Below are 24,903 nucleotides of genomic sequence, written 5' to 3'. Positions count from 1 at the left end.
GGGGTGGACGGCTGGACAGACCGGTTTCGAGAGGGAGAGGGGAAAGGCCAGCCCCCAGCGCCCCGGGCACAGCAGGACTGGCACAGAAAGCCGTGCTCCCGGTTCCCAGTGTGGGCGAGGCCAGGGCAGGGGCCGAGGCGAGGGTGGGGAGAAGCCTGGACCTGTCACCAGAGGCCCCTGGGCAAAGTCCTGGCCCGGCCTCTACATGCTGGGTGCTGGGCCCTTCCTGGCTAAGCCCAGAGTGGGCCCCTGCCTTCGCTGAGCTATGGCGGGAACGGTGCTGCTGACCCAGGAGCCACCACCCCGACACCCACGTTGGGGCAGGACTTGCCACAGAGGCTCCTAGTGTTGGCTCCCATCCCGGAGCCAGCTCCCTCCCCAGCTGCCTCTGCTGGCCAGACCACACAGATGACACCGAGCCCAGGTCAAGGGAATTAAATAACGAGTGATTTTATTTCATTAGAGATCAAACCAGCAGCATCACAGCCTGAGCCCTCAACCCCCACCCCATCCCCCTGCCCCCCACACTTCTGCCTAATGTCGATAATGGGGACTTCGAGATCGGGACCTTGAGCGCCTGCAGAGAGAAAGAAGGGCCCCGTGAGGGCTGGGAGGAAGCAGCCACATGGTATGCACACACACCCATAAGCTTGTGACCCCTGGGACGTTGGCAATGGGGGAGCGTGCTGCAGAGGGAGGGACATTAACAAGGGTTGAGGCTCCAGCCTGTGCAACAGGAGGGCTGCCCAGTGGAGATGGAAGAATCAGGGCAGGGACGAGGTCGTCTTCCAGGGAGCTGGGCCTGCTGGCTTACCTTCGGGAGGAGCTGTATTCTCGACCTGGAAAATTAAGAGAACAAAGCTGATGCTCAGGGACCAGGCCCCCGGGGCTGCCTCTGGCTGAGGAGACACCGGTGCCTCCAGCCAGTCCCCTCCCCTCAGCACCCGAGGGCCCCCGCAAGGAGCACTGCTTCTAAAGCCTGCCGTTGCCTGCGTCTAAGCCATCACATGGGTGCACGTGTCTTAAGAATTCTAACCCACGGAAAACCACCGCGGAAAACGCACCAGGTTTCCTGCAGCCCGATTTCGGAGTCTAGCGCTCCTGGCCAAGTGACCGTAGGGATACTCACTGTAACGGGGGGAGGGTGAGCGGCTCTGTCGGCTGTATTGGCGTTCCCATTCTTCTCGCTCCTTCTCTCTACGTTCCCGCTCCCTGCAGGGGGAAAGGGAGGCAGCCCAGGAACAGGCATGAGCACGTGGTGAGAACACTGAACTGAAGGGCGCAGCTGGGTTGCCTGGCCAGAGCAGGTGCTTCCAACATCCCGGCCCAAGCAGCAGAGGAAAGCTGCAGGCAGACAGTGCCGCTGTCCTTGCTCAGACACGAGAGCTCTGGGCTCAGAGGAATACCGGCTGGGGAGAGTGGGACAGATCTCAGCCAGCTTCGCTTTGAAAGGCGTGCTGAACAGACATGGGGCTGAGCTGGAAAGTTCCACCTTCACCCATCACACTCAGGTAGTCTCAAACACAGGGACCCACGCACTAAGTGCTTCATCGGCCTTTGTCAGGATGCCCGGGACTTGTGACACCAAGGGCTGTATTTACTGGGTCCCTTGTGCTTTCCTGACCTGGATCCACCTGAATCCACCCAATAGCCTGTGAGCTGGGACAACTATTCCATCCCCATTTAGCAAAAGAGCAAACTGAGGTGCAGACACGAAAGCTTGTGGTTAGCGGAGGCAGGCTCAGAATCCAGCTCCGACTGACCACAGTGCTGAGTCCCCGGGCGCCCTGCTTCCCCAGCTGATGGAGGCAGGCCGCACCCTGAGGCCCAGCACATGATGGGTGTGCGCCGAGCACAGTGATGAGACAAGCAGCAGCCTGCCAACATGCGGGGCCCTGCGGAGGAAGCCAGGCAGCAGGGACCCCAGGAGAGGAAGAGGAAGGAGCCTCGGCTCAGAGAAATGAAGCTGCTCGTGAGCTCATGAGGACCGTCAAGCAAGCAGCCGGAGACATGGCCGTGCTGCTGACGGATGGGCCCTCCTCGCCAGCACTGAGCACTCAGGTCTCCACTTCTGCCCACTGGCCCTGCGCAGGCCTGCGCTCTCGGAGCAGTCACGCCCCAGCTACCCTGCTAGGTCGTCACCAAGGTCTGTCCCGGCTGCAAAGGATGAAGTGAGGCCTGAGAGGGCCAGCGCTCACCCTGGGGGCCCACGGTCACAGACAGGCAGAGCCGGGACCGGACCCCACGGCTGCCTGGTCTAGGATGCAAGCCCGACCCCTGTGTAGTTAAGAGCCGAGAAACAGAAGGGGAGCAGGTAGAAGCTGTCACGGGGCTGGCCTGCTGAACACCACCTCTGATCTGGGGGCTGGGCGCACAGCAGGAACCTCGCAGTCTGACCTGCCCGCTCTCAGGCGACATCACCCACAAGCAAGGAAACAAAGCAGGGCATGCCAGGTGGAGGTCAGCGTTCTGAAAAAAACACGGCAGGCTGGGAGGATGGCGGGGCGTGGGGTGCTACTTCAGACAGGATGGTTGGGGGGGCCCCCCAACGAGAAGCCAGAGAGGAGAACGCAAAGGCCCCGTGCATCCCGGCCAGCACAGTGGGAGGAGCCATGGCAGCCAAAGCCAGCAGGCTGGCAAGGCCGAACGGGCACTCGGACCTTTTCCCACGTGAGGGCTGGGGCAGGCAGCAGGGCTAGGAGCGAGGTGGTGGGGGAAAGGAGGGCATCCCAAAAGTGGGGGGCTGCGGCCCAGATATGGGAACCATGATGGTCTTACTTCATGCGGATCTTGCGGGCCATGGCTCGAAGCTCGTCTTCCCGCTCCTGTTGGGCGGATGTGGCCATGAGGGCGGGCCGGCTGGCACCCGGCCCCGCGCCCAGCCCTCACTGCCACCCTTACCTGCCGCTCATGCTCCTGCTGGATCATCTTCTCCTGGGCTGCCTTCTTATCCGCCTTGACTGTGGGGAAGGAGGAACATCATGGTGGCCGAGGGGTACCCCCAAAAGTACCCCCCCTTCAAAGACAGCAAGACTGAACCCAGAGAGACCAAGCAGTCGGCCACAGCACTTAGCAGGGGAGCAGCAGAAGGGCGTGCACAGTGAGTCCCCCCCAGAGTGCCACTGTGAGGACGCCTGCCTGGCCGGGAGCGGGCGAGGCCCCCAGGCTAGGCTGGTGGGCAGAGGCGCGGAGACCAGGGACGGGGTGGGGCGGGGAGACATACACTGCCTGTTCAGTGCTTTCTGCATCCTCAGCTTCAGCTTCTCCTGTGGTGTCAGCTTGGGCTGGGGAAGGGGGAGAAGAGGTGGGAGAGGGGGTGGGTGTCCGGAGCTCCTACCACCCACCTCATCCAAGAACCTGGGACTTACGGGGACATGTGGGGAGCAAGAATTGGCTGCAGACACCCCCCCATAAGCGTCTGGGAGGCCTGGGGACAGCTGGAGCCCCAGTGGACAGTGAGGAGGGGAGGAGGACACAGACCTCACAGGTCAGAGGATTCCCGGCCCGCTTCAACCCCAGGGCTGGATCTCCCGGCCCCCCCCAGGTCCCCCCTGCAGGCCCACCGGGCCCAGCTCTCGGGCACTGCTGCTGGCGGGAATTAGACGGGCGAGTTCCAAATTCTTACTGACTTTGGCAGCTCCTGTCTCTTTACCAGCGGCAGGTTCGGTCCTGGGAGGAAGAAAGGGTGGCTGCCACCTCGGACCCCAAGCCACTTCACCACCGCCCACAGGGAGGGATCATGTCCCTCTCGGATCCCTCAGGACGGGGCAGTGTCCCCTCAGACCCCCCAGGGGCACAGCAATGCCCCCTCAGACATCCCGAGGCAGGACCAAGCTTTCTTCCAAGAGCAGAGCAGAGCTCAGCCACCTTCCCCGAGGCTGCCCGCTCTCTTCCTGCAGCCCGGCCCCAGCTCACTTTTTCAGCTTCTCGCCCACAGCGGGGGATGCTGCCGGCCTGGTCAGCTTCTCCCTCGGGGGCGATGGCGAGCGGCTCTGGCTGCGGCTGCGGCTGCGGCTGGGGCTGCGGCTGCGGCTGCGGCTACGGCTGGGGCTGGGGCTGCGGCTACGGCTCAGGCTGCGGCTGCGGGACAGGCTGAGGGACCAGCTGCTGCGGCTGCGGCTACTGCTGTGGTGCCGGGGACCCCGGCCGCCCCGCCGGTACCGGTCCCCGGAGCGGGAGCGGCTCCTGGGGGCACGGCAGGGTGTGGGGAGCCATGAGGAGCTGGAGACCCCCTCCACACACCCCCAGCCTGGCTCAGAAACTATAGCCCTCCCCTTGGGCCCTGCGGAAGCTCCGGGTGTGACCACCCACGTGCTCCCCGGCTGCTCCCTGGCCTCGATCTGTATCTACACGGAGCCCACCCTCCAGATACAACCACCCGGAGACGGCTCCTGCTTCTCACTCGGGAGACACACACTCCCCTGCTCCCCTGGGATGTGACCCGGCTGACCAGCGCCCCTTTTATACACACGGTGCCCAGCTCCAGGCTCCCAGGGGCTGTGACCTCACCCACACCCCCAGCACACTCCTCACCTTGCTGGGGTCCAGTGGGGACCACCCCCTTGCCCACTCTTTCCACCCATCTACAGCACAGACCCATGAGACCCAGTTGGGGCACATGCAGTCCCATCTTCTCTCTGTTTGGGATGCTGGGCACTTCTCGGCAAGGGCTCACCCCCAGGCTGATGTTCGAGATGGGGCCAGGCCCCCTCCCGTGCCCAGCCTTTCTCCTGTGGTAGCCCTGTGTCAGGCTACAAAGAACAAGCTAGAAGCCAAGTCTAGGCCACACACAGATTCTACTGGGGCTAACCAAGTTTTTACAAAACTCAAATATGTGGGCAACGTTGACAAAATGAACTACCTTTTAAAAACTGACTCTCAACTTCTCTCGAGAAAACAAGACAGGACAACACCAGGCCTGCCACTGCACAACTGACAACCCGACTAGAAGGGACACGTGTGCCCCAGTCCATCCAGGCCCACCTGGTCCCTTTATTTTATCTGCCAGGCCCTGTAGGAACTGACGCTGAGACGCAGGCCACAAGACAAAAGACAAGGCTGGGAGCAGTGGCACCCGCCCAACACTAGGCCCTGTACCCAGCACTCACGTGCATCACTTGTCATACCTTCACAACGACTCCACAAAGGGAACGCTATCCTTCCTTTACACGGGAACAACCAGGAAGTTTCTGAGCAGGGCCAGGATTTGAAGCCAGGCTCACCCACTGAGACACACCGACATGAGGCAGCCCCGATCCCACCAAGGGAGAGCCCAAGAAGGCCGCTCCGCTCCTCAGGGAACTCGTTTCCTACCCTGTCTGCAGCATCTCTCTACCGCAGAGGGAGCAACCCAGCCCTGGAGGCCAGCCAGGTCCCTACTACAAGCCCCAGGACACCCTAGAGTGTCCACATACCTCTCTACACACCCCCCGCAGGGAACCGCACACCCCCACCCCGAGGGAGGACCAGCTCAGTCCCCTGAGAACGTAGCTGTGCTCCAGCCCTCGTCACCACATGGGAGGAGTGGGGGTGGGGCACATCTCCCCTCCAAACTGAGTGCTTCCTTACACACTGGCAGTGGCCCGTTCCCCTCCCTTAGAGCCAGGTCTGACTGACCCAGGGCTGTGCCCTCCCCCAGACCCCCCACACATCAGCGCCACACACCTGCTTCTGCGCCGGGGCCCATAACCACCGCGCCGGGCAGGCGAGCGCGAGTACCGGTGTCCATCTCGGGAGCCCCCGCCAGAGTGCCGCCGGCCGCGGCTCCGGGAGCGCGAATAGCGCCGGGAACGGGACCGAGAGCGGGACCAGGACCGGGAGCGGGAGCGCGCATGGCGGCCTGAGCGGTAGTAGCCCCCGCCTCGGCGGGAGCGGGAGCTGGAACGGGAGCTGGAGCGGGAGCTGGAGGTCCTCGAGGCGGAAGAGGAGGAGGAGGAGGAAGAGGAGGAACGGCGGCTGCAGGCGGGGCACGGAGGGCCGGTCAGCACGGGCCTGGGCCAGGGCCCCCCACTGCCCCGTGTCCCCCCCCATGGTGGCTGGGGCGTAGGGCGGGCAGCGTGAGCGTTACCGACCGGGCGCTGGCATTACGTCCCGGTGCGGGGCCGCCGGGCTGGGGGGGCGCGGGGGGCTTCCCTGTGGTGGCCCCTGATGCGGCTGCTGCCGCTGCGGCCGCAGCTGCCTCCTCATCGCTGCCCCCAAAACTGGTGATGAACGTGATCTTCTCCTCACGGCCTGGGGTCGGGGAGCGGGAACGGGAGCGGGACTCGGAGCTGGACTCAGAGGGTGACCTACGGAGCAGGGAAGAGAGGACTCAGCTGCCCGGCTCTCTGGGAGTCCACGGGCTGACACGCATGGTGCAGAGCCCCACAAATGAGCACTGTCGGACACTCAGCACCAACACACCTGGCCGAAGGGCAGAAAGGAACCCAGCTATGCAAGGGCTTAACTCAGCCACGGAGCCTCCGCAAAATATGCAAAAAAGAGAGCGACAACGAGTTGTACTGATTTCGTGTTAACTATTAAAGAATGAGGAGCAGGGGTGCCTGGGTGGATCAGTGGGTTAAGCCTCTGCCTTCAGCTTAGGTCGTGATCTCAGGGTCCTGGGATCAAGCCCCGCATCAGGCTCTCTGCTCGGCGGGGAGCCTGCTTCCCCCTGGCTCTCTGCCTGCCTCTCTGCCTCTCTGTTAAATAAATAATTAAATCTTTAAAGAGTATATATATAATAAAAAAGGATGAGCAGATCTGCAGATTTAACCTGGGAGGATCACTTCAACAAAGACGTCCATCAAGCAATTCTACACCGTTAAGCGCGGCACAATCCCATTGTTATAAAAAGAAAGTAGCCGTGTCCTCGGATTGAGTGTCTACCTGCACTGACCTTGTACCCAGAGGTACCTGTCTCATCTCCTGTCCTCCCAAGAGCCCAGAGAGGCAGGTCCCTTCCACCGCATTCTGAAGAGGGTACCGGGGTTAGGCTGACGTCTGTCCCTCTTCAAGGCCCACGTCCCATCGCTCCCACAGCCCGGAGACACCTGTGTGCGAGGCCGGGCCCTAGTGTGCAGAGTCTCTCGCTGCTTATTTCTGGGAGTTTAGATCAAAGACACTTCTGATTTCTCTAACAGACCTTTTTGCCACGCTTGGTCATTTTTAATACATGACTCCATTTTGTTTAATTCAGAAAAAAAAAAAAAAGGTCCATATTTAAAGAAAAAAACACTGGGAAAGCAGAATAACATTGTGGAAATCAGAATAACGATCCAGACCCACAAATGACAGCGGGTGCTGAGAACCACTGCTCCTCCCCAGCCCTGCCCCTCCACCAGGTTTGCTGGCTGCCCCTCCTTGGGCCCTGGGAACTCACCGCTTATAGGGATCGTAAGTGGGGCTGTCTCGGCGGGCATAGCTATGGAAAGAAGAGCAGAGTAGGACAAACAGGGGCTTGGGATCCAAGTGGGTATAGAACTGGTTCCACTCACCCGACCAAGGAGCCCAAGGGCAGATACTGGGCACTGTGAGTAGGGGGCTGCTAGCCAGATTTTAGGCCCTGCCTTGTTCCCTCTGCCTACCCACCTCTGATCTGTGCAAAGCAGGGACCTCGGCCACACCCCGCAAACAATGTCCTGGGCCCCTCCCGACCTTGGGCAACAGAGACTCCAGCAGCCTGAGTCCTGCTTGGGCTCTAAACCCCAGACGGCAGCATCCCTCCTGCCACTCCAAGTCCCTGGTCCTGCAACCTGGATCCCAGCTCGTTCATGAGAGTGATGGTAAAACCAGAAGCGCCACGGTGTCTCAGATGCTCACTACATGCCGGGCACTGAAAGCTTCACTTCTATGAACATAACCGCTTTTCATGACAACTCTCCGGGGTCATTCACAGCTCAGAGCTCAGGAAACCGAGGCCCAAAACAGAAGAATCACTTGCCCAGCGTCACACAGCTCATAAATCAAAGAGCTGGGCTCCCCAGCCAGGCCCTGCGGCCCTGAGCCCACACCTTTATGTGCTACACTGACTGTACCCCTACCAGGAGGAGGACGATACCAACAACCAGTGCAGCTTTCCCGGACCCCACACCAAGCCCTGAGCCCACACCAGGCTGCTTAAGGCCCAAAGCTACCCTCAGGGACTCTCCCTGCCTGGAGGCGGGGGAGCAAAGAGGCATGAGTTTGCACTCAGCCTCCGGGGCTGACAGGCAGAGGCAGGCTCGTCTGGAGGCCGCTTGACCTGGGCAGACTCTGTGCCACACCAGGCCACCTCCTCCCAACCTGCTCCAGACCTCAAAGTGGACACTGGTGTGCCCCAATCCTTGGAGATCACAGTGCTTTTTCCAAAGGAGGAAACTGAAACTCGAGGGAAGTCACCTTGCCCCAAATCTGACAAGGACATGGCTCAGGAGGAGAACCAGGAAGGACTTCAGGGACAGGGCTGTTCCCCTTGACTCTGCCCTCTAGTCTTCAGCTACCCCACACCACCTCCCCACTGGTGCCTGGGACACCTGGCAAGAGTCCAAGTCCAGAAGGGTGAGGGGAGTGGCTGGCAGGGCAGGGTGTCCACAAGGCCATCCCTACCCTAAACCTTCCCCGTTTTCTGCCCTACCAGGAAGACTCTGTTCGTAAGTCCAAGCCTGACCCTAAAGAGTCTCCTTGAACCCCAGCCCCTCCCCCAGAGCCCTGAGTGAGGCTGGAAGGGCAGGGGCGGAGGGGAGAGCTCACTCCACCTGGGTGGGCTGATCTTCCGGCCCCTCAGTCGCTTCTCCCGGAACTCCCTCCGCTGGCGCCGGGAGCGGCGGCCCTGGAGGAGGGTGGACACCCCGCTGGTGAGGGACGTGCCTCCCTGAGCCACACTTGCCCCACTCCCCACGCCGGCCCAGCCCTCACCGAGTACATGGCCTTCTCTTCCTCAAGGGCCTTGGCATGCTTGATAGCCTCTGCCTCCTCCTTGTCTTTCCGGAGCATCCTGTAGAGGAAGGGAGGGGGTCACAACGGACGGGGGGCAGGCCACAGGCAGAACTGTCGCCAGAAGGCAGAGATCCCATGCCATCCTGGGGTCTCTCCTTCGTTCAGCGCCATTACTGAGCAGCTACTGCATGCAGGCGCTACTGTGCGGACTGGGGATTCATTACTGAAAACAAAAATCCTGGCCCTCGTGGGCCTACGTTCTGGAAGAAGATAACGACCCAGGCAACGTGACAAGTAGTAAGTTAAACACTGAAAACCTGGCCGGGAAGATACATTGCAGATGGGGGAAGAAGGACGAGGGGACGGGTGGAGCTGCTGCAGCTTTCCACAAGAAGGTCAGGGGACTGAGGAGAAACCACAGGGAATAAGCAACACAGACGCCAGCAGAGCCACCGCAGCAGGCAGCGGTGGGGAAGTCAGGGCAGAGAGGAGGCTCAGGAGGGAGGAGGCACAGAGGCCGCACGGGGGCAGAGCGTGCGGGCTGAGGAGCAGAGGAACAGACAGATAGCACCTCGTGGCCGAGGTAAGGACTCCGGCTGCCCTAGTGCCAGGGCCCTCATGGAGGGTTCTGGGTTCAGATGGGATCCTCCAGATTCACACTGGACACCCTGTCCGCTGGGGCGGCTGTATAGGATCTGCACAAGGTAGACCCAGGGAATGGGCCGGTGAATGGAGCCTCCTCTCCACCAGGGGGTGCTGTCCACCAGGCCCAGGAGCCCCGGGAGCTCTTAGGGGTCAGAGGGCCACAGGACAGACACATGGAGCTGGGCGCAGCCTGTCTGTGCAGGGGCAAAGCCTGGTGCTCAGCACCCATCCCAGGAGCTCCGGCGCCCGTGTGTGTGAAGCACTCGTGCTGAAGAGGGAGGCGGCCGTCCGCAGCAGGGTTAACGACAGACGCCAGGCCCCGAGCGTGGAGGAGCGCCAGCCTGCAGGCCTCACCTGACGAAGTCGCCGTCGGCCATGCCGTAGGTGGTGGCCTGCTTGTTGAGATCTGCCACCTGTTCCTGGTTCAGTTCATCCACATCCACCTCCACATCTGCACCAAGAGAAATGCTGTCAGAGGCCAAAGCCGAGCGAGGGGACCAGGGAGAAGGGGCAGCGCCCCGGGAGATGGGGGCACAGGGGAGATGCCCACCAGACTGGAGGCCTCTACAGGCAGGGAACGAGTCAGCTCATCTTGGCATCCCCGGGCTGGCACGGGGCTTGGCCGGAGGGGAGCACGACAAACGGCAGGGGCAGTGGGGGGGTTGGGGGAGAGAAGATGTGACGAATGAGGGCCCAAGTGAGCATCAGGATGGACAGGCAAGACCAGTGGACTGAGCGATGTACGATGTGCGGATGGGGACGGATTGAGGGGCGGGTGAGGATGGGCAGGAGGTGGGGGGTGGTGGTCACAGGTGTTCAGGACCTAGATGCACTATGAGTAAGTGGAAGGCGGAATGGACACCTTCCAGATGTGTGATAAGCAGCAGTGGGCTGACAGGAGGCGGGGAAGACAGGAGGATGGCTGGAGCCGTGGATATTTGGGTAGGGGGAGAACGGCAGTGCGGGGGGGATGATTCTGCAACTGAATGAACACTTGCTCTCCAGAGGAGACAGAAAAAGAGGAAGACAGAAAGGCTGACCCAAGCAGAAGAGAACGGAGACAGAACCCAGGTGGGGACAGTATCATAAGAGCAGTGTCCTAGAAATGAGAGAGGAGAGATACAGAGAAGGAGGCCGGCACAGAGGAGCACACGAGTGAGGACCGGGAAGACGGCAGAGGCTGGAGTGCCCCAGAGCAGGGACGGGAGAGACGGGGCTCGTCAGTGTGGGGCGCCCCACAGAGGGTGAGGAACGAGACACGAAAACGATGCCCAGGGACTGCGGGGTTGGGGAGGGCAGAGAGGGGACCCCACCGATGTCGGGGATGACCTCATCTTCATCCGAGTTGCTCTCCTCCTCGGCTGGTGACTCCTCCTCCTCCGGCTTCTCCGCCGCCTTCTCTACCTCGGCCACGGTGCTGTCTTCATAGGTGTAGCCAATGGAGGCCTTCTTCTCCGCCAGCCTGGGGCGGGGGAGCCCGTGAGCCAGGAGGGCCCCAGGCAGGATGCAGCCCAGAACCAAGACTTGAGAGCACATGGACTCCCTGAGCTCTAGCCTCTCGAGGGCCCCCTTGCCTCTGGCCCCTCACACATGCTCTCCCTCAGCCTAGAGCCTTCTGCACCTGCCTCGCACTGGCCCCTCCATCTTCCTCTAAGCTCCAGCTCCAGGGTCTCCAGGAAGCTGTCCCCCAGGCAGGGTCAAGCACCATCCTGAGCTCCTCAGCCGCACCCACATGGAGTCATGACCGTCCAGGGACGGATCTCTCCCCCTGGCAGACTGAGCTCAAGAGGGCAAGACCCAGAATTATCCTGGGTAACAGTATGGCCCAGCTTTGCCCAGAACAGACGAGCGGCCTCAAGCACGCATGTTGCTAAATTAATTTAGTCAACGTTCCCAGACGTCCCTCAAGTGCCAGCCTCGTCCTGAAAGTGGGCTCGCGGGTAGGCATCAGTCATCGAGAAGCTTCCACGGCATCCGTGCAAACCCCAGATGAAGGAGGGCAACAAGAGCTCAGGCTCACAAAGGGGAAAGCTGGGCAGCAGGAGGGAAACAGTCATGCTCCAGCACTACTACGGACAGGAGGGCTGAGCACCGCCCCAGAGGAGGACAGGGCCACCCCGGCAGAAGGAACAAAGAGAGAAAGGAGACTGCCCGCCAGGGACCTCCCTGAGCCAGAGGCGGCTCCACCTACAAGCCTGTCACCCCCCCACTGCTGTTCCTCCAGGGACACAGCCCTGAGACGCCCCCTCTCCAGAGTGATGCCGCCTGCAGACGAGCCCACGCAGGGCGGGCATAGGACAGGAGACCCACAAGCTCCATCCACTGCGGGAATGGGGGTTGCCAGCTAGCCACACTGCAGCTCAGCAAGGGGGTCCTCACAGGCAGGATGCAAACCCGGGCCTGGGTCACCCCAGGGCTGGCTTGACCAACTTCACCTCCTACCGTACCCCAAGCTAGAAATGCAACACAGAGGCTCCTTGGGAAATCCTCTCCCTTGGCCACCACTTCCTCCTCTAAGTGTTTATTAAGTGAGCACCTACTATGGACCACACGCTGGTCCGGACTAGGGAAAGCCGAGGTGGATAAGCTGGAGGATGCTGTGCCCTGACGGGGCTCACTGTCCCCCTGCCTCCCCCTATGCCCTCATGCCCCCAGACGTCAACTCACTTCTTCTTCTCATCCTCACTGGGTCTCTGGAGGCCTCCGTACAGCTCGTCAATGTAGATCTGGTACAGACACTGCTCCTCCGAGACTGCAGCAAGGGGAGAGGCAGGGGTCAGAGTGGGGGCAGAGGCAGTGACACAAGAAGGCAGCGAGGGGTAGGAGGGCAGGTACAACCCCAGTTCAGCCAGGCACAGTCACTGGCAGGCACAGCACTACAGACGGCGTGCGGAGGACACAGCAACCACAGGAGGACCCACCGCGCGGCCTCAGTGACTGGCCGGGGTGGGGGGGGCGGGGAGCGGGTAAGTTCTCTCTGGCTTGTTTCCTTTCTGTAAACGGGGAGCCCTGGAAGAGCGAGCTCTTGGCACAGGAGCAACACGACTATTAACCCCGTGAGGGAGGCCTCTGGTCAGACGCCTCAGACCTGCAAACTTCTCCTGAGCGCCGGATGTCACCGGGACTGCAGGGGCCCCTCCACCACAGGCCTCTCTGCGACTCAGATTAAACTACACGTGTTTGAAGCCATCTGGGCTCTCGTTTACCCACAACACCTAACATGGGGAGCTCGACGCTGTATCCGAGCCTTCCCTGATCTTCCCTGCAATGAAACGCATGGGCCTGACTGGCTGCGGGGCCTCGGGCAAGTCCCCTTCCCTCTGCGGGTCTCGGCTTTTCCATCTGTGAAGTCAGGCTGAGGGGCTGGGCGGGGAGCACCGTGCCTTGCTCCCGCAGCACCCCCTACACCCCCCCCCAACTCCGGCCGGGGCATACAGAGCCTGGGAGAGGGCCCAGCTGGCCCGTCTCACACCAGCTGCCTCTTTCTCCCTGCTCCAGCCCCACAGGCTGCCTGTGTCCATCCTCCCACCGGCCTCTTCTGCGGCCCCGCTCTCCTCACAGGAGCGCCTCCCCACTCTTCCCCGACCCCAGCCTCCGTCAAGCACCTCAGAGAAGAGCCCACCATCCGTTGAGAACGCCACCTCAGTCTGCGATCGCCAGCCATGCTGGTGACTGTGTGGTGGCTGCCCTCTCCCCAGTGAGCCCGCCGACCCAGGGAAGGGGGGGCCCATCACACCACAGGCGCTCAGAAGCGGTGGCAAGGAACGAATGCGGAGTCAGACGGAACTTAGGAAACCCCTGGCTCCGTGGCCAAGAACCCCTGTAGGCCAGGGTGAAGGCAAGAATAGCACCAATAGCGAAGACGGTAAACTTCCCTGATTCTAACACCTGGCTGGTTGCTAGGATTTTGGCAAGCTCTGGTATCAGAGATGCCAAGACAGTCATCTTCGAAACAGAGAGACGCGGGAACTACAAATGGCTGACCGTGCCAGGCTCAGGGCCGGAGATTCACGCGCCCGCTCGCCAGACCTTTACAACCATCCCGGGGGACAGAAACCATCATGACCACCCTTCTCTGGGAGGAGAGCGAGACCCACCAGGCTAAGGGCCTCATGTGGCCCATCTTCTCTTTTACTCAACAGGGAAACCCTGGGAAGGGAAGTCTCAGTTCTCAAGACTGAGCTAAAGCTCGGAGCTGTCCATCAGGAGGCAGCAGTGGTTAAGGGTGGGGTGAGAATCCCAGATCCTCAGACACGATGTTCCCACCAACTCCTGAGCCTCAATGCCCCCATCCCTAAAATGGGTGCAACCACTAGGGGCTGTGCAGATGTGACGAGATATTTAACACCGACAAAAAGGTCCAGGTCTGTCAGGTTCTGAAACTCCCTGGGCAAGCCCAGAGTGGGGAAAACTGTGAGCCTCCGTTTTCTCATTTGCGAAGTAACACGGTGACGGCTCAGAGAACACTAACCCGTACAAACGCTTGGCAGACTGCCAAACTCTAAATATTCCTGAACAATTCCTAAAAGAAATTTCCTCTTCAGAAATGACATTCTGACCCAAACAGGCTGGGGGAAACACGCAGAGGGAAATAGTGTGTTCCTGCTATTTTCCCTAACTTTTTAGGACAAAAGGCCAGAGAGGCAGAGGGTGTGGGAGATGGAAGTGACCTCCGCAGGACCATCTCACTCAGGAGACACACCTGTACTGGTCCAGAGATGGAGGCCTGAAAGGAAAAGAGCGGGGAGCAAACCCCAGGTCCCGTAGGAGAAAGCACTGGAGTAAAAGCGGTCTCCCCACATCCACGGACGCCCAACCCACTCGCCACGCCCCAGCTCACTCACTGCCAGCGAAGTCGTTCTGCACCAGGCCTCGGTAGCGCTCGTAGTTACATTTCCGCTCATCTGACTCCTGTTCTGGGGAGCTTGTGGGGATGTCAAGGTCTTGAGATCAGAGGAAAAGGGGAGGCCCCACCCCAAGCCAGCAGGAGTGGGGGAGGAGGAGCCTGGCTCAGGCTGGGAGGCTCCCTGCTGACACACCTCCTTCCCAGGAAGGGGATAGACAAGCAAAGGCTTGGGAAAAGGGGGGGGGGGGGGCAGCAGGCAGCTCAGGCTGCCTGGCAAGGATTAGAGGGGCTCTTACATGGTGGTAAGCAGCGGGGGCGTGTAGTCGGGGATGTGATCAAGGTGGGCACGGACATCGAAGCGGTCAATCATGTTGTTGGTGTCCCCCTGCCACGGCATCCTGAAATGGGGAGCAAGGAGTTGAAGTTCCCCAGTGCCCACACCTGTTCCCTGTCACCCCAAGCTTGGGAGCCCGGCCCTCAGTTCCCTGTGATTTTCCAGGCCATGGGCCCCAACCTCACCCTTGACTTCTCAGTTTCTTATGTCACTAATCCCCCTGAATCCACATTCAGGCTCCTGGCCTGAAGAAGAAACTTGGGGCCCTATTTCTCAGAACCAAGCAGAAGTGGGAAACTCAAACCAGAGATCCCAGGGCCACTTGCTAAGCCCTGGTCACCCTAAAGCATCCCCTCTGCCAACACACTTGCCACCTCATCTGGGCCTGTGGTCCCAGCCCCACCCGCTCCCATCTAAGTCCCCTGAGCACCCCTGCCCGCCCTCCCTGACCGCTGTCAGCTCCTCATGCAGGTCAAGACTTCCTTGCCCGAGTCCCCACAAGGCTCTCCACACCCCAGTCCCTCCTGGCCTCCAACCCTGAGACAGAGACACCATCCCGGCCTTCTTCTCGGCCTCACATGTTGACGGGGCTCTCGGCGGCCAGGGCGACTGCGGAGTCCAGGTGCACCTTGCATGCTCGGCCGTGCACCTGCAGGAACTGCGCTGGGTCCTTCTTCTGCGGGAAGAGACAAGGTAGATGTCACCACCGCGCTGAGTTCCAGCCCTGGAGCTCAACCCAGCTCAGCAGCGAGCTCACCACTGACCGTCAAGTGGGCTGGGCCTCAGAGGTAAACTAACCTGCAAGGGGGTGGCCACACTCACTGGGACCACCTCAGCTCTAGGAACAGGGGACCTTGAGATGGTGCAGAAAGACTCTGAGCTCTGGCCCAACCTTCTGTACAGCCATACCAAGATCTTCTGCCCCCAAAATATGATCCCCCAAATCTTCACCTCCTCACCCCAATCCCAGGTCACTCATTCGGAGCCACGTGTGAGCCCTCTGGCTTAGCCCGGCCTCTAAAACACCGGGCCCACGTGAGCACATTTTAAGATGATCAGGATCATTAACGATCAGAGAAATGCCAACGGGAACCACGAGACACCACTTCACACTCACAAGGACAGCAAAACCCGAAAAGGACAGCAAAAACCGAAAAGGACAGACGTTAACAGTGTTGACAGGAACGTGCAGAAACTGAGTTCTTCAATGGTTAAACAAAGAACCGCCCTAAGACCCAGCAATTCCACTCCTAGGGATACACCCGCCAGAACCGAAAACAGATATTCAAATACTTGTACTCGGACACTCAAGCAGCACGACTCACCATGGCTGAAAGATGGAAACAATCACGTGGCCATCAATGGATGGCCGATGACCCAAACGAGCCAGTTTTAGACCCCAGAACCTTGTCAATAACAAGGAGTGAGGAACTGACACATGCTATAACAGGGACGGACCATGAAACGGTGCTCGGTGAAAGCGGTCAGTCACAGAGGGCCCCATGCTGTATGACTCCATTTCTCAGAATCGTCCAGAACAGGCAAATCCAGAGAGACAGAAAGTAGAGGGATGAGTGCCTGCCCAGGGCTGGAAAGTTGGGGGGACTGGCTGCTAATGGGAATGGAGTTCTTTTTAGGGTTATGGAAATTTTCTAAAATTGGGCTGTGGTGATGGATGCACATGCTGTGAATATTCTGAAAACCCCAGAATCATACACTAGGTGAACGATATCTCAATAAAGCTGTTAAGAGGGGCGCCTGGGTGGCTCAGTGGGTTAAAGCCTCTGCCTTCGGCTCAGGTCATGATCCCGGGGTCCTGGGATCGAGCCCCGCATCGGGCTCTCTGCTCAGCAGGGAGCCTGCTTCCTCCTCTCTCTGCCTGCCTTTCTGTCTACTTGTGATCTCTCTCTCTCTCAAATAAATAAATAAAATAAAATCTTAAAAAAAAAAAAAGATATTATTTATTTATTTGGCAGAGAGAGAGAGAGAGCACAAGTAAGCAGAGAGGCAGGCAGAGGGGGAGGGAGAATCAGGATCTCTGCTGAGCAGAGAGCCCTCCGCGGGACTCAATCCCAGGATCCTGAAATTATGACCCAAGCCAAAGGCAGGCACCAACTGAGCCACCCAGGCGCCCCAATAAATAAAATCTTTAAAAAAAAAATAAAGCTGTTAAGAAAGCCCCAACATAGAGGGCAATGTCCCCTGAGTCTATGCTCCTCCAGCCCAAGCCCTTGCGTGCAGCTCACAATTCCAGGCGCCGTCAGAAATGGATGAAATTCGGGGCGCCTGGGTGGCTCAGTGGGTTAAGGCCTCTGCCTTTGGCTCGGGTCATGATCCCGGGGTCCTGGGATCGGGCCCCACATCGGGCTCTCTGCTCGGCAAGGAGCCTGCTTCCTCCTCTCTCTGACTGTCTCTCTGCCTGCTTGTAATCTCTGTCTGTCAAATAAATAAATAAAATCTTTAAAAAAAAAAAAAAAGAAATGGATGAAATCCACCACCAGTGCTCCCACGGCTGAGCTTTCTGAGTCCCAGACCCTGGCTGGGCTCCTGCTGCGGGCCACATCAGAGGAACCCACAAAAGCCACAAGGACTGCTGCCATCCACTGAAAGCTGGCCAAGCTGCAGGCAAGGCCTCCCCAGGGTCCAAGGCCTCCTCCCCACGCCCTAGTCCGGCCAGCCTGTCCTCTCGTCCAGGCCATTTGGCAGCCTCCTCCAGGGCTCCCGGCTGCCAGCCCGCCCTCCGCAGTTCATCTCCCACACAGGGCCTGGGCAGGGGGGTTTCTGCTAAAACCTGTCAGGCCGCATCGCTCTCTGACTCCTCTCTCCCAGCTCTGCCCCAGGAGCACCGGCCTCCACACCACTCCAGGGCACTGCACTCATGCTCCACTCGGAACCTCTGTGCTCACTCCTCCCCTGGCCTGCAAAGCTCAGGCAGGTGGCTGCCCTCTGGCTTATTTCAGATCTCTTTCTAGAACCTTCCTCACCAACTCTAAGTAGCTCCCTGCACAAGCCCATACTTACTCCCAATCTCTCCTTAACCCCACCTGCTCTCTTCACAACACCCACCACCGCCCCATTTCCCATCTTCCATTCATTTATCCGTCATCCCTCACCCTAGAATATAACTTCCACAGACAGGGATCGCTGCTCTCTGCTCACCACTGTACCCCGCCCCCCGTGCCCGGAGCAGACCCGCCCCACAGCAGGCGCTCGGGAACACGGGCTGAAGGGAAGAGAGAATGAACCCTGACAGATGAGGAGCCTGAGCCCCGCCCCAAACACACCAGCATCAAGTTGCCAAAACCCCACACATCCTCAATGCCTCCCCCACCCACCAGCAAAGAGAAGAGGACAGGCACAGAGGACCACAACTAACGCCGTGTCCCTCCCGCACTCGCCAGGCGCTGGGCTGTTCCCACTCAGCTGAGGGGGATCCGCCCAAGGCCACAGGGTCCAGCAGGGGCGGTGCTGTGGGAATCCAACTGCTTGTCCCACACCTCACTTCCCTCCCTCAGCCCCATGAACAGCCCTTGGCCAAGACTCCCTCAGGCCCCTGGGGCCGTGGCGGCCCAGTGCCTAGGTCCCACGGCTATCAGGGGACATTTCTTGCAATACGGACACTGCCTGGTACAGGGAAGCCATTGGCCGTGCCAGCAACTGCAGGAAGGAAAACAGATCAGGGTAGGAGTAAAAATTCATGTCCGGGGCCTAGCTCTGCTGGAAGATTCTGGAAAAGCCAATGAACTGTCCTAAAAGCCAGGCCCTGACCTGTTTTTTTGTAAATTTTCTCAAACTTCTCAAGCACAGGACAAAGGTGATCAGTGTTCCTGAAGAGGAAACTGAGCAGTGTGGGCCACTTGCTTGGCCAGCAACACACACCATTAGGATTTGAACCCAAATGGGCCTGACCTCCATAGGAATCCATTGTTTATTTGTTTATTTTCAGTAATTTTTTTTTTAACTTTGGTGAAAGGTATATGATAGAAAATCTACTATGTTAACTACTTTTTTTTTTAAAAGATCTTATTTAAGGGCGCCTGCGTGGCTCAGTTGTTAAAGGTCTGTCTGGCTCAGGTCATGATCCCAGGGTCCTGCGATCGAGCCCCCCGCATCAGGCTCCCTGCTCAGCGGGAAGCCTGCTTCTCTCTCTCCCACTCCCCTGCTTGTGTTCCTTCTCACAGTCTCTCTCTCTGTCAAATAAATAACGAAATAAATAGATTTTATTTGATTATCTAATAGAGCATGGGCAGAGGCAGGAGCAGATTCCCTGCTAAGCAGGGAGCCCCACGCGGGGTTCGAACCCAGGACCCTGGGATCACGACCTGAGCTGAAGGCAGATGTTCAACGGACGGCCTAAGCCCCCCAGGCACCCCATACGTTCGCCACTGCTAAGGGTACCATAGGGTCACATCAAGGTACATGCACCCTGCCGGGCGGCCGATCTCTAGAACTTCTCTGTCTTGCAAAACTGAAACTCCACAGCCAGTGAAGGACTACCCTTTTCTCCTCCCCCACCCCAGCAGCCACCCTTCTATTTCCTGTTCCTAAGGGCACGACTACTTCAGATACCTCCTATATGCAGTACCTTGCATCATCATTTTTTTTTTTTTTGGTGCCATGCCATCACTGGGCATGATGTCTCCAGTGCTCCTCCACGTGGCAGCATGTGACAGGACACCTTTTTCCGAGGCTGAACAATATCCCACAGTACAAACCACCTCATCTACCCCTTCCTTCAGTCGATGAGCAGTTAGGTTGTTTCCCCATCGTGGCTAGTTTGAGTAACAGGGCAGGGAACACAGGGTGTACAAATACCTCTGCGACACCCGAAGTCCATTCTTAACCACTGGCTTATCCTGCCTCCAGGAACAGACGGAGTCAGAGGAGTTCACAGACTCTTTCATTCATTCATTTGACTGATAAACAGGCACCCACATGCTAGGCCCCATGCTAGGGCCACGGCAGTGACGGACACAGCCCCAGCCCTACTCTCAGCGCTCACAGTCCAGGGCTGGGGACAGACTCCCCCCACCCTGGATAGTGATGACCCAGAGTGGGCAGTGCTGCGACGGGAGAGCCCAGGGGAATGCCTGACTCAGGCTGGGCAGTGGTGGGGGTAGAGGGGGGGTGGGTCAGCCTGGGGTTTTCTCGAGGACAGGCTTGAACTGAGAACTATTTACTGCCCATTTTCTTATCAACAGGAAATTGTTTCTTTATCCAAACCACTGATTAAAGAAGAAAGTTGACAAGGGCAACGACAGAACCAGTCTTAGCCAGGGGAGAGAGCTGGCACCAAGGACAAATCAGGAGGAGGGAAGCCAGCCTTGTGCGGACCACCCATTCAGCCTGCCCTGAACTACCTCAGCTTCTCCAATACTCGCCCCACAGCCTCCTCTCCCATCAAGACGACAACGAGGCCCATGTGAGCCACCTCATCCCCTCCTCAAAGCAGCCTTCAGCCACTGCCAGCAGCCTGACAGCTCCGCTCTGCATGCTGCTCACGCGCCTGCACGGGGACAGCGGCGGCTTGCACGGGCCCACACCACACAGCGCCCCAAAGACACCGCTCTTGTTCTTGACAGTCCTCCCTGTCACCCAGTGAGAGGGGCTCATGATCACCACTGTCCCGAGGGGGAAAATAAAGCTCAGGAGGCTCCCAGCTACCAAGAACAAGAGCCAGAGTGCCCCAGCTCCAGCCTTCTTTCCTCCACACCACACAGATTCCCGCTTTACCCAGTAGGAAGAACTTCAGTGGCAACCAGAGCCAGCATTCACAGAGCAAGTCACCCCGGACAGGCCTACGCTGAGGTTGGATGTGCCCCATCTCATCGAGCCGCCCTGCAAGGGAGGCGCGCGGCCCCCACCATCTAAGGCAAACCAGGAGCTGGCAACCAACCTCTATTTCCCCTCCCTCAACAGTAACACGCTCCTGATATGTGTGGCACAAGGCCACCCAGGATAAAGCCTATGCCTCTCAGGCGCCTTTGTACCCATAAGTGAGCCTGGGACCACTTTCTGGCCAGTGGGATGAGTGGAAGTGTTAGATGCAAACATCTAGAAACTTTCTTAAATCTGGCATGAGGGGCGCCTGGGTGGTTCAGTTGTCAAGTGTCTGCCTTCGGCTCAGGACATGATCCCAGAGTCCTGGGATTGAGCTCCACATGGGGCCCCCTACTCAGCGGGAAGCCTGCTTCTTCCCCTCTCACTCCCGCTACTTGTGTTCCCTCTCCTGCTGTCTCTCTGTCAAATAAATAAATAAAATCTTAAGAAAACAAAAAACAAAAACCAAAAACAAAAACTGGCATGAGCACTTGGATGGAAGGCAGAGACAGTGGCTGGAGTCTGAGCAGCCCTCTCAGCCCTCCAACACAAGTAAGGGAGCCCACGTTCAGCCAAACAACAAAATGGTCCTTGAGCAGAGCCAGCTATTTCAGGGCCTTCAGGGGGAAAAGAAAGAAACTTTTATCTCCCCAGCCAAACCTGACTCTTTGGGATACATCATTTCACATGCAAAAAAGGAAACGGGCTCTGGCAGACAGTCACTCCCCCAAGGTCACACTGTACGTAAGCAGAAGAGCTGGAATTTGAACAAAGAGCCCTAGGACTCAAACTCTGACGACTGAAGCATTTTACTATTTTGCCTCCAGCCTGTGTCACTTTGGACAAGTCACTGCACCTTTCAGAACTTCTGTTTTTGCAACAGAAAGCCCAGGTGAAGTGCCAGAAGAGGTCAGGGTTCAGAGAGTCTGGGTGAGAATGCCAGCTATGCTCTCTTGCTACATGACTGTAGACCAGGACTTTCCGAGCCTCAGTTCGCTCATCTGTAAAACGGACGTCAATAAGAACCACACCCAAGGCTGCCGTGAGGCTGTGGTGAAGAGTAAACGCCTGTCAAGCACCTGGCACAGAACGGTCAACACATAAATGCTCAGTACCACTGGCCGATTTCCTCAGCACCATCATCAACACGGAGACCAGTCACAACCTCTCAAGGCCGCTCGAAGGCCTCCGAAGTCCCAAAGAAGTGGGCACTGGGTCCAGCTCACCATGAGCCCTCATTATAGCTCACGGCAGCCCTTTCCTCCTAGACACTGTTTCCCTGGCCCACGCTGGGGCCTCAACTAGGACGGGCCCAGACCCGGGCCCTGCCCTCACGGTCATGGTGCAGTTTTCCCAACACCACCAGAGTGGGGCTCGCCTTGAGCCCAGTGGTTCCTTTCTAGGTGACAGAGGGCAAGTGAGATGCTCTCAGAGATTCGTTTCCTATAGTAATAGCAGCCTCTGTTTCACTGGGGACTCTCGGGATTCCAAGAAACCACGCATCTAAAACTCTTCTCACAGAGCCAGGTGCCTGGAAGGAGCAATTAAAACGGTAACTGCTACTACACTATTAGTTTACTCATTTACTCTTTCAAACTGTATTTGTTGGCCCCAAGCTTAGGATGCAAAGATGACCTGAATACTAGTCCCCAGTCTTAAAGAACTAGATATATGTGTATTAAATTCCAAAGGAGAACAGGGAGCTGTAATGGCATTTACTTATTTTTTTTTTTTTAAAGATTTTATTTATTTATTTGACAGAGAGAGATCACAAGTAGACGGAGAGGCAGGCAGAGAGAGATTGGGGGGGAAGCAGGCTTCCTGCTGAGCAGAGAGCCCGATGCGGGACTCGATCCCAGGACCCTGAGATCATGACCTGAGCCGAAGGCAGTGGCTTAACCCACTGAGCCACCCAGGCGCCCTGTAATGGCATTTATATGGGACACCTGACTGAGCATGGGGGATGACGGAAGACTTCCTTGAGGACTGAGATCTGACTGAGATGAGCAGTCGTAGTTACCCAGGTATGGGAAGAGCTCACGCAAAGGCCCTGTGCCTATGTAATTCTGAGAGCTAAACTGATACTCTTTATCCATCTTTTGCGTTAGAGAAAGTCACTCTAGATAACAAGGAGGCTAGAGGCGGGGGAGGGGTGAGTAGTGCGTGCGTGTGTGTGTGTGTGTGTGTGTGTGTGTGTAGCGCAAAAAGCCAGACCACGTCGAGGCTTGAAGGATGTGTTGAAGAGCCTGGGCTTTCTATTGAGGGCACTAGGGAGCCATGGAGGAGTTCAGAGCAAGGAAAGGACAGGGTCAGCCTTGTGCTTTAGAAAAAACCTCCCTAGCCCCGCTGAAGAGGACGGATTGGAGAGAGGCAGGAATGAAGGCCAGGAGATCAGGTAGGAGGCCAAAGCAGTGATACAGCAGTAAATAGGAACACCTATATTAATATCATCTAGCAAGAAAATTGAACCTGGTACACTAGTGCCATTTCCAACTGAGGTCTCAAGGGCAAGTAGGAGTTAAAGAGGTGAGGGGAGACATGATAGGCACAATGCCCTATGGTGACAGGGATGGGGAAAAAGGGACAAGGGAGCTACCCAAGGATGACACTGAGAGGCTGGTAGAGGTCAGGTCAACAAGGGCCTTTTAGGTCACAGGATGGAGTATGGTCTTCTCTCTAAAAGCAACTGAAGCATCAAAGAGGAAAGGAAAGTGGTCACAGTCCCCTTAAATGAATACTGATGGCACTCCAACACGGTGCCAAGCCAAACCTCAAGAACAGCTAAGCTTTTCTGGGCACTGCAAATATAACAGAAGACAGACAACCTTCAGGAGGCGGTCAGTCTTCTATCTGAACTGCTCTGTTACAAAACTTCCCTCCTTCCTGCTAACACCAGCTCTGTACTCTGAGGCCACACCAGACAAGACAGTAGCCTAGAACCAAGAGAATGCCTCTGGTTTTTACCCATGGGTATGCTCAAGAACCGAATACTCTCCTGAGGAAAGCTGGGCTCTTGTTTGGGCACGTTTCCAAGCCCAAACCCCACCAGGATGACCTCCAGGGAAGGTCCCACCCCAGATCAAGGCCAGTTACTCACGATCTTTTCATAGTACTCCCGCCGCCGCTCTGCCCTCTTCTTGTAGTCAACCATCATGCCTCGAAGCTTCCGCTCATGCTTCCGAGCCTCGTGCCACATCGTGGTGAGGCCAAGCTGGGGGCCTCAACCTGGGGGATGAGAGGGGAGTGTCAGATGGGTTGTAAAAACCATATAGGCAGAATCAAAGTCACCTAACTAAGCTGGTGACAGAGCCCATCCCAAACACCAGCTTCAGGGAAGGGAAGTGAGGCTGAAGAACTGTGTGTCAAATGCCGAAGCGTATTCCTGACAACTCTGATCCAGTACCTTGGGCTTCTGAAACCCACCCCCACCCAGGATATTCTGGAGTGAGGAGTATCCCTGGGAAAGGAGTGTCCTGGATTCAGGGCACTAGAATCAAGGATGAAAGCTTTTGGAATGTTAGGAGTGAGTGAGTGAAGTAAGGTCCCGAGGCAGGTCCTAAGCAGGTGGGGCTGTAGTTCAAGTCAGGAAGAAGAGTGGAACTGGGGATACCCGTGTGGGTAAGGAACGAATGCAAGTGAAGGGAACAGAGCAGTGGTATGGGGGCGGAGGAGGAGGAATGGGGGGAGGGTGGAGATGGAGGGCAGGTGAAGGGCGTGGACGGAAGACAATGCTTGGGGGAGCTGGGGGAACATGGGGAGGTGCTGTAAATAAAGATCAGAGAAATCTGAATGGCGGGGGCGGGGGGGGGGAGATGGTGCGGTGAGAAACCGAGTAGAGAATCAGGGAGGCGGAGCTGGCAAGACAGGAGGGGGTGGGCTGTGCTCCGGAGCAAGGCTTGCGGACAGGGGCGGAGCCCTGGGGTTTGGACTGGGATCCCGGGCCGGGTGTGGGCCTCAAGGTTCGGGCTAAGGGTTTTGACAAGGGGGCGGGGCCTCTGGTAAGCGGCGGGGTCCGATGCGGCGAGTTTGGGCCCACCGCGGGGGCAGGGGCGCGCGGCCTGACGCGCCGCAGGCCGGAGAGGTTGCGGGGCCAGCGGCCCTCGGGGTTGGGGCTCCCCAGAGGCTCAAAGCAGCTCGGGGAAAGGCCGAGGCTAGGGCGAAGCTGTGCTGACGCCCGCCCGAAAGCCAGGAAGGTCTGGGCCCGCTGCTTGCACTCACCGGCTCGTCGCCGCCTCCCACCGCTGCGCTCGCGCGCGGGCCGCACCGGAAGCGGAAGTAGGGGGCGAAGGGGAGGGGCGGAAGGTGGCGAAGCGCGCTTCCGCCGACGCAAAGGGCGGGCCCTGGAGGGGAGGGGAGGGGCGGG

At 58.3% G+C, this 24,903-nt stretch overlaps 1 protein-coding gene across 2 annotated transcripts; it reads right to left on the bottom strand.

Annotated features, from left to right (window-relative positions):
• Nucleotides 1–425: 425 nt before the first annotated feature.
• CLASRP (CLK4 associating serine/arginine rich protein) lies at nt 426–24,824 on the bottom strand. Of its 2 annotated transcripts, XM_047711348.1 has the most exons (21): nt 24,759–24,824; nt 23,638–23,765; nt 15,299–15,396; nt 14,683–14,784; nt 14,385–14,464; nt 12,208–12,292; nt 10,854–11,002; nt 9,895–9,991; nt 8,875–8,953; nt 8,715–8,788; nt 7,361–7,402; nt 6,072–6,287; nt 5,665–5,955; nt 3,916–4,185; nt 3,630–3,669; nt 3,224–3,284; nt 2,902–2,960; nt 2,779–2,825; nt 1,130–1,212; nt 815–839; nt 426–577 (listed from the first exon to the last, which is right to left on the bottom strand). In XM_047711348.1, exons 2-21 carry the CDS (start codon nt 23,734–23,736, stop codon nt 535–537), a joined length of 2,040 nt encoding a protein of 679 aa, XP_047567304.1. In that variant the 5' UTR covers nt 23,737–23,765; nt 24,759–24,824; the 3' UTR covers nt 426–534. The 2 variants fall into 2 exon arrangements, 1 of the variants encoding a protein (XP_047567304.1); XR_007123888.1 differs by lacking the exons at nt 426–577; nt 815–839 and having other exon boundaries at nt 3,626–3,669.
• Between the last annotated feature and the right edge of the window lie 79 nt (nt 24,825–24,903).

Source organism: Lutra lutra, chromosome 17 (genome assembly GCF_902655055.1).
Source record: "Lutra lutra chromosome 17, mLutLut1.2, whole genome shotgun sequence".
NCBI classification, from domain to species: domain Eukaryota; kingdom Metazoa; phylum Chordata; class Mammalia; order Carnivora; family Mustelidae; genus Lutra; species Lutra lutra.
This window is presented reverse-complemented; position numbering and strand designations above follow the sequence as displayed.